Raw genomic sequence first — 16,869 nt, forward strand, 5'->3', positions numbered from 1 at the left:
TGACCGGCCGGTCGACCGGTTAAGAAATTAATTTTTTTTTTTTTTTGGTTCCCTCCTTTTCCTGTTCCCATTTCTTTTCCTATTTATTTTTCCCTCCATTACTCCTTTTCTATTCCCATTTCTTTTCTTATTTCATTTTCCCTCCGTTACATATATGTCTGGCATATGGATTATGCTCTCCTATAAACTCGTTATCCAATAATGGCAGACAACTCCACACAACTGATATGATCATAGCTTAAACAAAAAGAGCATAATGAATACGTTCAAATCCATGATATTGACTTCATTTTTATCCTCCTCTTCTTCTTCCTCTTCCTCTGATGATGAGTCTGATGAGGAATATATCATCACACTTTTAGGAGCTTATAAGTAGAATAATAGTAGTATGCTTCAGATTCTGTTGTCAAGTGATACCTCAAAGAAAATAGGTGGTTCTGTTGTAGGCCATAAGTATATACGCTGAAATAGAAGGCAGGGTCATGATAGATTGTTTGCAGATTATTTTGTTGTAAATCCAGTGTATTCACCTAGAATATTTCGGAGACGTTTTCGAATGCGTCGTCCTTTGTATCTGCGAATTTTGAATGCAATCCAAGCACGCAATTCATACTCTGTTCAAAAACAAGATGCAGTTTATGTAGTTGGATTATCTCCCCTACAAAAAATGACTTCAGCGATGAGAATATTGTCATATAGTGTTGCAGCAAATGCCGTTGATGATTACATACGTATCGGGGAAAGCACTGCAATTCAAAGTTTACAACAATTTTGTAATTCAGTGATTGAAATCTTTGGAGTAGAATATCTGAGATCTCCGACACCAACTGATATTGCTAGATTACTTGCTATTGGGGAGGTTCGGGGGTTTCCTGGTATGTTGGGAAGTTTAGATTGTATGCATTGGGAGTGGAAAAATTGTCCAAAGGCATGGCAAGGTCAATATGTAGGCCATCAAAAAAAGTCAACCATTATTCTTGAAGCAATAGCATCTTATGACTTATGGATTTGGCATGCATTTTTTGGAATGCCTGGCTCACACAATGACTTAAATGTCTTGGACTGATCGCCTTTGTTTTCTGACCTTGCGTAAGGTAAAGCTCCCCCTGTCCATTACACTCTTAATGGACATAGTTACGATATGGGTTATTACCTTGCTGATGGTATATACCCTCAATGGGCAACCCTGGTTCAAACAATTTCTTCTCCCCAAGGAGCAAAGAGACAACATTTTGCAATGATGCAAGAGTCTGCCAGGAAAGATATAGAGCAGGCATTCGGAGTCCTTCAATCTCGATTCGCAATTATAGGTGGTGCTGTATGTTTTTGGGATCCGAAAATTCTTGCCAACATAATGAAGACTTGCATTATATTACATAATATGATTGTCGAAGATGAAAGGAAGGAGCACCTTGATTTCGATTATGAAATTTCATCAACCAACACACCAGTGCAACTTTATTCTACTCTAACCAATGACTTCCAATTATTTTTGTCTCATCATTTAGGTATTAGAGATAAGGATGCATATCATGCCCTCCGTAATGATTTAGTAGAACATATGTGGCATCTTCATGGTGAACACTAAATTCTCCACATCAATACATGTAATTTTGTTTATAGTTTTGGAATGGAAGGTTGTCTTGTTTGTAATCTTCATTATGATGCCCTATATTAACTAAGTAATTCAGAAGTTATGTGATGATGTGCTGTTGTAATGATCCAATCTTTAATATTCACAATTGTTCTGTGTTCGATTAATGACAATTACAAATGATAATAATCATGTCTCACTCAGTTAAATAAATTTAATAATCATGTCTTAATGAATGTGTTCAATTCAGTGTTGATGTGCCACAAATGGTAAATGTCTATTGCAATGCATTTAAAATTAAAAATGTTAATAATAACCAATCTAAAGCCATGTAATAGTAACCAAGCCATGTAATATTAACCAATCCATGTTTGATAGAAGTAATATTAACCAATCCATGTAATATTAACCAAGCCATGTAACATTAACCGCCTGGATTCCAAGCCATGTAATATTAACCAATCTAAACCTGTTCATTATCTTTATTTAATGTTTGGGATGTAAAAAAAAGAAGTTAGTTCTTTAGTTATCTCATTGACCCCTTCCCTGTTTGATAGAAGTTTGAATGTTGTTATCTTTGCTCCTCTCTTTTTAGATAATGTAATTGATGCATACATTTGAAGTTTTATAATTCTGCGAAATCAACTGTGATTTGATTAACCTTTGTAGATTTTGAGATTTATAGTTGAAGCAATATGTGTGATTAACATATTATGCAAAATTTTTTGTATACTGTGATTTTAATTTTAATTGATAACTAAAAAATAAAGAATCTGGGATGTTCTTACCAAGTATGAAATTTAAATGGACACACTCAAACGATACAGTCATGCAAGATATAGTAATTAATATATCAATTAGTGTATTCATTTATATTAGAGCATTCATAATGAATGTGTTAAAAATGTGTTATATGACAAAAAGTGACAAAAGTGGAGCTACAAAATATGTGTTAAGAGTTTGTTAATTTGTTAAAAAAGAGTTAGTTTGTTAATTTGTTAAGAGCTAAAAAAGAGTGTGTTAATAAATATGTGTTATGACAAATGATAGATGTGTTCAAATATGTGTTAAATATATAACAAAGACTGAATTGTGTTAAATTAAAAATGTGTTAATTTTATAAATGTCTTCCACATATAATGTCTGCAATTACTTATCCTCACTTGAAATGCATTCAACATATTACATATGTCTTCAATTATTTGTGCACACAACATATGCCTTCAATTATTTGTCTTCTATTATAATGTCTTCAATTATTTGTGCACACACTAAACCCTAATGTCTTCAATTATTTGTGCAGACACTGCATGTTTGAACCACCTACCATCCATTTTACATAGCACCTATCATTCATTGAATTCATTCCACCTACCATGCCTCATTTTACACACTGCATACGGTTGTTGAGTATTAATTTCCTCACCACCTGCCTCAATAAATCACCCTCTATATGAGCTCAAGATTGTATACAAACCTACCATCAAAAAATTCACTCTATTCACTGAGTACCTCTGCCCACAGATTGCCTCTCTGTATTTGTTCACTGTATTCCCTTCACCACTACCTTCAAATTCGGCTTAACCAAATTCTAATCCCAAACTCTGCATATTCACTCTAGTGTCAGTTTGAATTCACAGAATCAGCAAGGGAAACCATCTGAATCAATAAAGGCAACATCACCAGGAACATTAACAACAAGGCAGCATCCAAGGCAGCATCCAATACAGAGTAGGTTGCATGAATGGCACGGGTCAACCGGTTGGGCAACCGGTTGGTCAACCGAGCCTTTGTTTTTTTTTTTTTTTTTTGCTTTCTGTCTGCATGTTGTTTTTGTTGAACTGTATGCTTTCTTTGTTCAAACTATATTCATGTTCAATATTTCAAAAATTAACCTTTTGAATAGCATGAAATTAATGTTTTAATCAAACTATATTCATGTTCAATATTTCAAAAATTAACATGTTCAATATTTTAAAAATTAACTTCTGGCATATTCATTCAAATAGTTTCAGTAAGCAGTTCTTTATATTGAACATGTAATCTGAAAATGATATTGTAATTAGTATGCACTTAAGTATAAAAATAACTTCAACTAAGAACACTGTAATATGCAATTACTTGTCATATGAAAGCACTATGATATAAAAATGAATGTGCCATTCTAAGCACTAAAAACACTGTAAAATGCATTGTCATATGAATGTGCATTCATTTGTAATATTGAACATGTAAGTACACTTCTGTATATTGAACATGTAATATGCACTAAGTACACTTCTGTAACATCAAGCACTAAAAACACTGTAATATGCACTAAGTACACTTCTGTATATTGAACATGTAATTTGAATTATAAGTACATTCATTTGTAATATTAAAACACCAGAACAATACCAAGCCAACTGTAATTCAGCTCTCATATGTAACACATATTCATTCAAATTTAACAGATATTGACAGCATGCCTAAAACTAAAAGAGGGAGACCACAAGTTGGTGAAAATTCCAACCCTCCACGACGCGAAGAACAGCAACCTCAAAATCAGTCATATCCTACTGATGATTTTCTCAATGAAAGTCATGAACTAGCCTTTCCAAACTTCTCCAGCCGACCTATTGTAACAGAGAGGAGGGTAAATCTGCCACCTCAATATGATGCACTATTAGTTAGTAAACTTGAAGCAATGGGATGGCTAAATTTAATGTATTTGCCCCAAAAGGTATATCCACGGCTGGTAGCTCTATTTTATGTTCACCTAAGAGCTACTCAGGAAACAGATGGAAATTTTACTCTTTTGTCATATGTGAAAGGAAATGATATACAGTTTGATATTCCTGCTTTGGCAAGCATTATTGGAGTTGAGGTAGGTGATGAAAATATCCATTTTCAGACTGAGGCTGAGTTAGCTAATATTGTTGGTAATGCTACTGATGTATATACTACTATTTGTCAGAACAAATTTATTGGGACTAGTTTACAAGCAAGACATTTAAAACCTTATCTTCGGATTCTCCACCGGTGGATTGTAGAAAATGTCACTCCAAAAAAAGTACATCATGATGCGGTCCCATATTTTAATGCCTATTTGTTATACTGTTTTGAAGTTGGCCATAAGTTAGATTTATGTTACATAATTATGAAAGAAATGATATTCGCAAATCAAGGTCAATTAACGGGCCGGTCATTACTGTTTGGGGCACTGTTGACAAAAAATTTCAAACATTTTCTGGTTCGCCTTGTAGATGAAATGGAGATGAAAATCCGTTCACCCATTAATCAGTATACTGTGACCCGTGCTGGTGCAGCCTCCAATTTAATAGGAAGTGTTAATGCTCCAGAAGATTCAGAAGATGAAGTCCCACCAGATGATGGTCCAGAAGATCCTCTTGCCAATGTGATGCCATCAACTAAACAACCTTAATATTGGATTGACTTTTTGGCCATGGAAGAACAGCGTTATAATCAACGCGTTCAATGGGAACATCAAATGGCTAATCAGGTCAATTCGTTGGGTACTCAGTTTGATACATTTGCCACTGCGCAGAACTCATTAATTCAACAATTTGGTGAGTTCCGTATGGACATTGAGCATCGCGTAGATACGATTGAGCATCACATAGATATGATTGAGCATCGCGTAGATGACATATGCCATCACTACTTCCCTCCTCCACCACCACCACCAGATAATGACTGTTGATGTGTTTCACATTATGCGTTCGTATTGTTTTGTATTTTGTTATTTTAACAACCTTTTGTTGGGTGAATTTGTTAAAGAGTACGAGTTTAATTAAAACCTATGCACTTATTATGACTTCATATTGTACTTTTCATTTTAATGCCTATTTGACAAAGGACATAATTATGTACATTCTGAAACTGTTACAAAAATGTCATTATTCTGTTATGATTTTCTGGTATAAATTATGTTATAGTAGTCAATGGCCTTCACTTGAAAGATCATTTTAAAGAAGACGAGGTGAATTAAAAAAAAAAAAACCACATGAACTACAGGCAAAAGATCTCCCTATGCAAAAAACAGGGCAACAATTACGCATTGAACTTGAAATATGGCAAAAATCCATGGCAAGAATTCATAAAACCAATAAAAATAACCAATACAAGGTAGATGCAATATTTTTAAATAATAAAACCAATAGATGAAACCCACTAATACAAAACCTTTCAAGGCAATCTATAAGTTGTTCGAAATAAAATCTGTCATTGAAGATCTTCGTAGTATGCCCTTTGCATAGGATTTAAAATTGTCATGTCCATTGACATTATTTTATGATCTTCATTTAGTTGTTCTCTTTCATTCATCATAGATAGGAGTTTTAGTTGTTCCTCCCTATCTTCAGCCCTTCTTCGACGCTCTGCAGCCTTCTGCTCACGGTGTATCGCCTTTTGTTCATCTCGCTCAATAGTTCTAGCAGAGATACTTGATAACACTTCAACAATTTTGGATTGATTGGCAGCCATTTCATCAAATCTACTATCGTGCGTTGTTTGATTCTTCAACTTCTCTTTCGCTGCCTTAGTACCAATTGGTCGTGTTGATGTATTAGATGGTTGTTTGTGCACCGCATTATTCTGGTTGGATTGAAATGCCTCATATTCAATTGCTGGATTCGAACATGGATCAGCATGTTGCGTGCTTCTTTTGGGTTGTGATCGACATTCATCTCATTTACAACTTCGGCGCAAAATATCCCAACATGTATCAAATGTGAAGTATTTTTTCTGTATTGCATGATACATCCGCTTCGCTTCAGCGACCTAAAAACAAAAATTACAAACATTTCAATAACAAGTATACATTTACAAAAGAAAATTGATATTTAATAACACAAATAAATTTTACCATATCTGCCTTAGTTGTTCCACTTTGTTGCCTCAGTTGAATTTGTTCAAGAAAATCACAGAATTTATTAACTGCCTTTTGCATGCCAGACCAACGGTGAGACAAAGAAATACAGTTTCGATTTGATTCACCGCTCAATTGTGAATTAAAATAAACAAGTACTCGTTCCCAAAATATAGCCATACTCTGACTATTACCAGTACTGGGATCTTGAGAGACTGCTAACCAAGATCTACATAAAGTTTTATCTTCTATAATTGTGAATGCTTTACCACGAGAAACACGAGAAGTTTCTAAAATAAAATGATTATTACTGTTCTGCGTGTTCTGCTCTCGTGAAGATTGCGACATAAAATTAATATCGGTGTTCTGCTCAACATTTGTGATTCCTCAAACATTTCAAAATCTTCCATAGTTTGGAAAAAATACAGCACACTTACTGAAAAAATATTAGAATGATATACACTCAAACTGAGAATCAGATAATTGAATCAAATAATATAAATTAAAATTTCAAGGAAAAAAATTTCTAATGACACAAAACAAACAAAATTCACAACATATAATGTAATGGTATTCTAAAAAAAAATTATTCTGTCAGCTTGATATACAAAACAGATATATTTTATAGAGCACGTCATCAATGGTAAATTTTCAAAATACTCTGTCCATACTCTGTCCATCCAACGGTAAATTATTATTGTAACGGCTAGTTCTGAAATATGTAAATGAGAGGTAATAATTTCAATAATATTTTGAAGGGAATTTAATTTTATATCACCCTCCAAATTATTCATAATCCACAAAATAAGCTATCTCAAAATAAACCAGTTCAAACCTGTTAAAACCAACCAGTTGAAACCTATTGAAACTAGTTCAAAACTGTTGCAAGATTGATCAACCGGGTCGACCGGTTGGTCAACCGGCTGGTTGACCGGTTGATCCCCAAGGGTCATGCAACACATCAGTTCAGGCCATAGGAGTTCAAACCAACCACTCCACAGTTCAAACCAACCACGCGCAGATTTGATAAACCGGTTAGTCAACCGGCCGGGCAACCGGCTGGTTGACCGGTTGGTCCCCCTAACGGTCGCATACAGTGTTTTGGTGAAATCTTCTCCCTATTCTCACTCTGATGAAAAATTTGGTGAATTCTCGATTTGATATCGATTTGGTGCAACCGTTGGAGCACCAAACAGTAACTTTTTCATCAAAATTTAAATTTGGTGTCAAGTTTGGTGAACCGTTGGAGATGGTCTTAGATATGATTCATATAACAATTGCATTGTAAAGAAAGCTAAACAATTGTAGACATTAAAATACGCATGGTGTATTCGTCTTACAAATGTTTCAAAACATAATTAGAGTACACAGGTTGCATTTTGAAGAATGCAAAACATTGTTACTACAAAGAAATTCATTATATAGGTCATGACTGAAGGGTTCAAGTAGTGTCACCGAATTGTTAGTGAAGTGTCGATAAAGTAGTCGATAGAATGAATTTAAAATTTTAATTAAAACACATTGAAGAAGTGCCAGACATGTCTTTATGAGTTTTTTTATAGAGGATCTAACACAATTGTCCAACGCAATACGCCGCCTCCATATAATTGTCCGTGCTTCTTAGGTAATATGTCACTTTCATATAATTCTCTATGTTGGGTATTTGTGTCCAACATCCAATTGTTTACCACGTGTCTTTGGATGTTCCACTAAAATTGAATTGGTCCATTGTTATGTCTATGGCATTTGAATTTAAATTCAAATGTATTTGAATGGAACCATTAGAACAGAGTTGTCAGCACAAGTAATAGTAAATGATTGGAAGAAAGAAATTCCATTGAATACCAAAATGTAAATATCCAAAATTGTGTACAAAAAACAGATTATAAATGGCAATGCAGATACGAAGAACTAATTTCTGTGATCTGCAAAACACAGTGGACAATAATGAATTATTAATCGTGTTTTTCCGGTCTTATAGGAAGAAGGCTTCTAAAGCAAAGCAACGGCCTCTCAAGAACAATGGAGGCCATGGAAGAAAGGACTCAATTGCAGAACAAAGCAGAGAATATTCAGGGTCTTTTAAAGAGGTAAATTGCTCACTTTTATGAAATGTTTTGTTTTTAGTTAGCTATTATTGTATTTAGCATGTGTTAGAAGCATCTTTGAAGAAAGATAAGTTTTGAATTGCTCAATTTCACATTTTTCCCACGCACAAACACAAATAATTGGGCCAACTTTATACAATAAATGTTCTATTTCATAGTTAACTACTTTAATTCACCATATTGTTGGCTCCATCCACTACCCACATGGTAAGGAGCCCACCATCCACATGGTGTGGGTGGCACCATGTGGTAAAAGAAGCTGGTGGAGGCCAACACCAACTCACTAAAGGAAGATAGTGAGGGTGGCACCACCTTGGCCAATTATGGCTATCTCTTCACCTACTCCTCCTCTCTTGGTTATAAATTGAGATGAGTGAGGAAGGGTTTGTATCATCAGAAATTGGAGAGTGAGAGCTATGAGTTGAGTGAGTTTCATCTCCTCCTCTGTATTTGTATTTTTGCTCCATTTTAGTGAAACTTCTCATTTCTGTCCGTGGATGTAGGCATTGGGCCGAACCACGTAAATATTGTGTTCTCTGTGTGTGTGAGATAATTTTCTGGGTGTGTTTGATCCTAACAAAGTGGTATTAGAGCCAAGTTGTACGTTTTTCGGAAAAACAGAGTGTTGTTTCGAAACTGCCTAGAAATCGTATTGCTCGAAATTCGATTTTGAGCATACTAGGAGCAAGGGCTCGATGAGAGGAGTCCAGAAATATAAAGCAGACACCCAACGAAGGCTGGACGCGCCCTCACGCGCCCCTGGAAGTTGGTGCGTGAGTCCCAGTCGCGTCACGCGCCCACACGCGCCGTACAGGCACCCGGCGCGTGATCCCAATCTCACCCACGCGCCCCACACGCGGCGCAAGGAGGACGACGACTGAGGGAACAGCGCGTGCCATACACGCGCCATCAACACGCGCGCCACGTCATCTTGCCACGTCATCACCACGTGGCACAGTTGTCAGCCAGGGGCTGCCACGTGGTCGCCACGTCATCGTCCAATCATCGCCACGTGGCAGACACGTCATCGCCGCATGGCAGACACGTCCTCGCCACGTCATCACTCTGAAGAAAAATCCGATGCGACGCGGCTATGGTGCAACCGCAGATCTGAGGCGTACAAAATGTTTTGGCTAGATCGAAGCCATTTGGAGTCCGTTTTTGGTGATCCAATAGTGGTTTCCGACTATTTGGAGTATTCCGGACACATTCGTATGGTCAGATTTTGCAAATAAGTTTTCAAAAATTTACAGTTTTTATTTTAGCAATCCGAAGTGCTTTTCGGCTAATTTGAGCAGTCCGGACTTCACAGGAAAGCCTGTTTTTCAAACAGATCTTTTTTGTATGATGGAGGAACCAACGTCGACTTCAGGTTCCATGATAAAGTTAAATGCTTCCAATTATGCCATTTGGAAGCCCAGAATGGAAGATGTCTTGTATTACGGAGATTTGTTTGACCCCATTGAGCTTAATGGAGTTAAACCACCAACAGAAAAAGACGAAGACTGGAAGCGGAAGAACCGAAAGACCATTGGCCAAATCAGACAATGGATTGATCACAGTGTCTTCCACCATGTCACCCCGGAGACTGATGCCTGGGCTCTCTGGACAAAGTTAGAAGGCATGTACCAGTCGAAGACTGCTCGGAACAAAGCCCTCCTGATGAGAAGACTTGTGAATTTGAAGTTGAAAGGCGGTATCTCTGTTGCTGAACATACCAGTGAGTTTCAAAATTTGGTGAACCAACTAACAATTGTCAAAATGGAGTTAGATGATGAGATGCAGGCCCTATTGCTGCTCAGTTCTTTGCCAGACAGTTGGGAGACATTGGTGGTGTCTCTCAGCAACTCTGCCCCAGAAGGGAAACTGACCATGAGCATGGTTATAGATGCTTTATTTAGTGAAGAGGCAAGAAAGAAAGAAATGGGTGGAGATCAATCCCATGCCCTCGTCACAGAAAATAAAAGTAGAGGTAGAGGCAGGGGCAGGGGAAGAAGCAAAAGTAGAGGACACAACCGAGGAAGATCTCAAGACAGAGGGAAATCCAGAGAAGGTACGAGCCGGCCAAAGTTCAAATGTTACCATTGTGGCCAGGAGGGTCACATAAAGAAGTATTGTTATGCCTTGAAGGGAGAACAACAACAAGGCAATAGACAGCCAAAGACCGAAGATGGGACCACTGCAGTTTCTGTCTCAGAGGATATTGCATTATTCTCTGTTGAAGAAGAAGAATGCCTCCATATGTCAGACAACGACACCGAGTGGGTGGTAGATACAGCAGCTTCCTACCACACTACATCCCAGAAGGAGTTCTTCAGTACGTACCAAGCTGGAGATTTTGGTACAGTGAAAATGGGTAACTCCAGTTTTTCAAAAATTGTGGGAATTGATGATGTTAATATCCAAACCAAAGTTGGGTGCACGATGGTGTTGAAAGATGTTAGGCATGTTCCCGATTTACGCCTAAATCTTATTTCAGGGATAGCCTTAGATCGACAAGGCTATGAGAACTACTTTGGCAAAGGCATATGGAAGTTGAAAAAGGGATCTCTCGTGGTAGCCAAAGGACAGGCAATTGGCACACTATACAAGACTCATGTGGAGGTGAATTCAAATAGCCTCAACGCGGCAGAAGATGAGACGTCACCAAATTTGTGGCACAAAAGGCTGGGTCACATGAGTGAGAAAGGGTTACAGATTTTGGCAAAGAAGTCACTTATTCCCTTTGCCAAAGATGCAAAATTAAATCCTTGTGACAACTGCTTGTTTGGGAAGCATCATAGAGTCGCTTTCCATTCATCATCCAGAAGACAATCAGAGTTGTTGAGCAGAGTATACTCTGATGTTTGCGGTCCCATTGAAGTGGAATCTTTGGGTGGTAGAAAATACTTTCTGACATTCATTGATGATGCATCACGGAAGGTATGGGTTTATGTCTTAAAGACCAAAGCTGAGGTGTTCCAGCATTTTCAGACATTCCATGCTATGGTGGAAAGGGAGACTGGAAAGAAACTGAAATGTCTCCGAACAGACAATGGAGGCGAGTACACGTCAAAGGAATTTAAAGCCTACTGTGCTACTCACGGCATCCGGCATGAGAAGACTGTTCCTGGAACCCCACAACACAATGGTATAGCCGAGAGAATGAACCGAACCATTGTGGAGAAGGTCATATGTATGCTCAAAATGGCAAAGCTACCAAAGCCATTTTGGGGAGAAGCTGTTCGTGTTGCTTGCTATTTGATCAACAGATCGCCATCAGTTCCACTGAATTTTCAGATTCCAGAAGAAGTATGGTCTGGAAGGGAGATCTCTTACTCTCACTTGAGAGTGTTTGGGTGCAAAGCATTTGCACATATATCCAAGGAGCACAGACAGAAGCTGGATGACAAAGCCACTCCATGCATCTTTATTGGCTATGGAGATGAAGAATTTGGATACAGATTGTGGGATCCGAAAAACAAGAAGGTCATTCGAAGCCGAGATGTGGTGTTCCAAGAAGGCCAGACCTTCGAAGACTTTGGGCAACCAGCCAAACCCAAAGTTGATGATGTTTCAGAAATTATTCCAAACCCTGCACCATCACAGCATGCCACTAATGAAGAAGAGTTACCGCAGCATGCAGTCAATGATGTAGAGTTGTAGGATGGATTTCTAGAAGAAGAAGATCCAGAAGCAGAGGGTGTTGAGCAGGGGGAGCCACAACCTCCTCTACCAGAGACTGTTGGTCCACAGTTACGAAGATCAACAAGAGAATTTAAGCCGTCAACCAAATACCCTACTTCTGAGTATATTTTGCTTACTGATGAGGGGGAGCCAGAAAGTTTTCAAGAAGCTCAAAATCATAAGGAGAAGAGTAGCTGGCAACAAGCTATGCAAGAAGAGATGCAATCCTTGCAGAAGAATCAGACTTATGATTTGGTGAAACTTCTCCAGGGTCGAAAAGCATTGCAGAACAAATGGGTGTTCAAGTTGAAGAAAGATGGCAGCGGAAAGCTAGTCAAGTATAAGGCTCAATTGGTTGTCAAAGGTTTTGGGCAGAAGAAAGGTATTGATTTTGATGAAATCTTCTCGCCAGTTGTGAAAATGACATCCATTCGAGTAGTTTTGGGACTAGCAGCTAGTTTGAATTTGGAACTTGAACAAATGGATGTGAAGACAGCATTTCTCCATGGTGATCTGAAGGAAGAAATTTACATGGAGCAGCCAGAAGGTTTTGAAGTCAAAGGGAAAGAAAACTTAGTCTGCAGATTGAAGAAGAGTCTCTACGGCCTCAAACAAGCGCCGAGACAGTGGTACAAGAAGTTTGACTCATTCATGGTAGGTCATGAGTACAAGAGAACTGCTGCAGACCAGTGTGTTTATGTCAGGACATTTCCCGGTGGAAACTTTATCATACTTCTGCTCTATGTTGATGACATATTGATCGTTGGACAAGATGCCACAACAATCAGATCACTGAAGAAGGAGTTATTACAGTCCTTTGACATGAAGGACCTAGGCCCTGCACAGCAAATTTTGGGCATGAATATTGTGCGTGACAGGAAAGCCAAGAAGTTGTGGCTGTCACAGGAGAAGTACGTTGAACGAGTGATTGAGAAGTTCAACATGAAAGATGCCAAGCCAGTCAGTACTCCGCTGGCTAATCATTTCAAGCTAAGCAAGAATTCTTGTCCCTCCTCTACGAAGGAAAGACAAGAGATGGAGGCGATTCCCTACTCATCCGCTGTAGGGAGTTTGATGTATGCAATGGTGTCCACCCGACCAGATATTGCTCATGCGGTTGGAGTTGTAAACAAATTCCTTTCCAATCCAGGAAAAGAGCATTGGGAAGCCGTCAAGTGGATTCTGAGATACCTCAAGGGCACAGCAAAAATGTGTTTGTGCTTTAGAGATGCTAAACCAGTCTTGGAAGGCTATACTGATTCAGATATGGCAGGCGATCTTGATGGTAGGAAATCTACATCAGGATTTCTGTTCACTTTCGCAGGGGGAGCTGTGTCTTGGCAGTCCAAGCTGCAGAAATGTGTTGCTTTATCCACAACAGAGGCAAAGTATATTGCCGCAGCGGAAGCTGGGAAAGAGATGTTGTGGTTGAAGCGGTTTCTCCAAGAGTTGGGATTAAAGCAAGAAAAGTTCACGGTACATTGTGATAGTCAGAGTGCCATAGACCTGAGCAAGAATTCGATGTACCATTCTCGCACAAAGCACATTGATGTTCGGTATCATTGGATACGCGAAGTGATGGACAAGCAGTTATTAGAACTGATCAAGATCCACACAGATAAGAATCCAGCTGACATGCTTACAAAGGTGGTCTCGAGAGACAAACTGGAAGTTTGCAAGCATCTGAGCGGGATGGACTTCAAGTGAGAAGTCAGTTGTCCATGTGGGCATGGAGGGGGAGAATTGTTGGCTCCATCCACTACCCACATGGTAAGGAGCCCACCGTCCACATGGTGTGGGTGGCACCATGTGGTAAAAGAAGCTGGTGGAGGCCAACACCAACTCACTAAAGGAAGATAGTGAGGGTGGCACCACCTTGGCCAATTATGGCTATCTCTTCACCTACTCCTCCTCTCTTGGTTATAAATTGAGATGAGTGAGGAAGGGTTTGTATCATCAGAAATTGGAGAGTGAGAGCTGTGAGTTGAGTGAGTTTCATCTCCTCCTCTGTATTTGTATTTTTGCTCCATTTTAATGAAACTTCTCATTTCTGTCCGTGGATGTAGGCATTGGGCCGAACCACGTAAATATTGTGTTCTCTGTGTGTGTGAGATAATTTTCTGGGTGTGTTTGATCCTAACACATATAACAATCTGTTGAACTTCTAATTTTTAGAATAGCAATTCTGAAATCATTTACAATAATATTCTTTCCTAACAAACATTATAATAATTATTTCTGAATATTTGAAAATGTCGTTTGCTATTTTATGATATAAAATTTTATAGCACATTTTTTACACAACGCAGCCCAAAAAATATTCTAAAATCACAGAATATAATATATGATTAAACATAAAATTATATAATAAAAAAATACATAAAATCAAATAATTGCTGAAAAATACATAAAATCATTCATTGAACATAAATATAATAAAAAAATTAAATGTGATATCAACTACTCTAACTCTAAAAATTTCATAAAGGATTATACATCAAATTTCCAAGAAGAATTCCCGAAAAAATAAATAAATAAATAAGAAAGAAAGAAAGTAATTCTCTAAAATATTTCAATCAAATTAAATTTCATAAAATTGCATTTAGTTTAATAACTTTCGAAAAAAATTTCCAAAACTACTTTTTATCTCCTACCCTCATACTTGAAAACTATTTCCAAAAATTTCCAAAATTTTCTGAACTCTCATACTTCAAAAATATTTTCAAAATATACAACCAAACAAACTCCAAAAATTTCTAAACTCTTTCCGGAAAATTTCTTCATAAAATTCATCACCCAAAACCAAACCAAACAAGATCATAAATTCTTCCTTATACACAAATAGTAAAAAAAATCAAAATTCTTAATCAAGACAATTCTACACAATACACAAAGGAAGGCAACTCTATAACAGATGCAATATGCAACCACATCAAAGGAAAATATGTGAAGTTCCAATACGATGACAATACTTTATCACGCAAAATTAAAAATATTGTACATCAAGAAAGACAAGGATATATCTATACACATTGTACATAATCACACTAACATAGAGTACTTCTTCTTCTTCTTATCTTTTGTAAACAAATCCCCACTGTATACCTAATATATATAATATATAATGTTATCAAAAAATAAAAATACCATATTGACTCATAATAGTGTTGAATAATTGCAAACAATTACATTTCTATGACTCATAGTAATTACTTTTTTATTATAAATATGGTAAGATTTGGTTATAACCCATAACAATATTCAATATGCATCGATTCAACAGTTGAATTTTTTTTGGGCCCCCTTCAATCTAACAACCAAAAACTAAGATATAATAATGTTCTATTGGATATCATAATGTCCCCCCCCCCCAATCTTGAAATCCTAGCTCCGTTCCTGGACACACACACACATATATACATATATTATCTACTACTATATATGCACAAACAGAAATAATTGCATATTTATAGATTTTGAGATAGGAGGGAGCGAGCGAGCGAGAGAGAGAGAGGTGTTGGAAAATAGAGATATTTCCGGCGAATAGTTCGCCAGAAACAGAGAAACGTTGGGGGATTTTTTCTTCTTTGTTTCAAGGAACTGTGACAGCGTAAGGTGGTTAAATTTGCCTTGAGAGATCAAAATTTTCCAGTTGGTTTAATATGGAAAATTATTAAACCAAATCCCATAAACATTGCAAAGAATGTCCATTCTTAAATTATTTAAGTCAATTATAGTTTGATTCGTACTTCAAGGTTTCATAGGAAAATTCTTAGAAATTCATGCTGATTTAAATGAAAATTTTGGAGACATGGTAAAATTTCACCATTTGAGAACAATGAACACAATGAAATTTCATTTGATTTCTTCTTCAAAATTTCGTATTTGATATAAATCTTTTTGTATAAATCTCAATGAGAAGATTCTAAAAATACTAATTTTATAAAAGATGAGTATGTAGATCAAAAGTTATGATATTTTAAAATTTTAATATAAATTCAAAAATGGTGTATTGTTTCATGTGCATAGTGTGTTCGCTGCAATGGAAGTCAAGCTTTACAAAGGAAAATAACATTATTTTTTAAAAGTAAGTAGCTATTTTTTAATTGAGAATTACAAAAATGCTCTCTATTGTAATTTGTAAGATAGAGACACAGTTTTTACTCTCCAGGGATAGGAAACTTGTTGGATAGAATTTTGAATATTTGCCTGCATATTGTAGCTAAGGAGAGATAACAAATATGCTACTATTGAAGATGCTCTAAACGCGCATTCTGGTTAGAAACTGTTCTCCATATATTAGAGGACTTTAACTAAGAAATTTGTATTCTTGTACCAATAAAATTTAATAACCAGCGACTTGGGCCAATTTCCCAATAAAATAAAATAAACTACATTCACAGCAAAACAGGAAAATAATAAATAAATAAATCTTCATAGGTGTTTTTGAGAGATTGCCTAAATGTGTTAAACCATCCCAGGAAAGTCGATCCATATTGTTAAAAGGAAAATTATTCAAAATTTATACAAAACTTTATACCATAATAATGTGACAATGGCTTTCCTAGAAATACATGTCACATTGATGGGATTTTGTTTTTAAAAAGAAAAAACCAGATGCACAATAATAA

General features: G+C 36.9%; 1 protein-coding gene across 1 annotated transcript; it reads right to left on the reverse strand.

Annotated features, from left to right (window-relative positions):
* Positions 1-5,818: 5,818 nt before the first annotated feature.
* LOC145804023 (uncharacterized) lies at positions 5,819-6,812 on the reverse strand. The gene is made up of 3 exons (XM_082897435.1): positions 6,462-6,812; positions 6,316-6,376; positions 5,819-6,222 (listed from the first exon to the last, which is right to left on the reverse strand). Exons 1-3 carry the CDS (start codon positions 6,810-6,812, stop codon positions 5,819-5,821), a joined length of 816 nt encoding a protein of 271 aa, XP_082753561.1.
* Between the last annotated feature and the right edge of the window lie 10,057 nt (positions 6,813-16,869).

Source organism: Camellia sinensis, chromosome 12 (assembly GCF_055761805.1).
Source record: "Camellia sinensis isolate YWXY chromosome 12, ASM5576180v1, whole genome shotgun sequence".
In the NCBI taxonomy this organism is placed as follows: domain Eukaryota; kingdom Viridiplantae; phylum Streptophyta; class Magnoliopsida; order Ericales; family Theaceae; genus Camellia; species Camellia sinensis.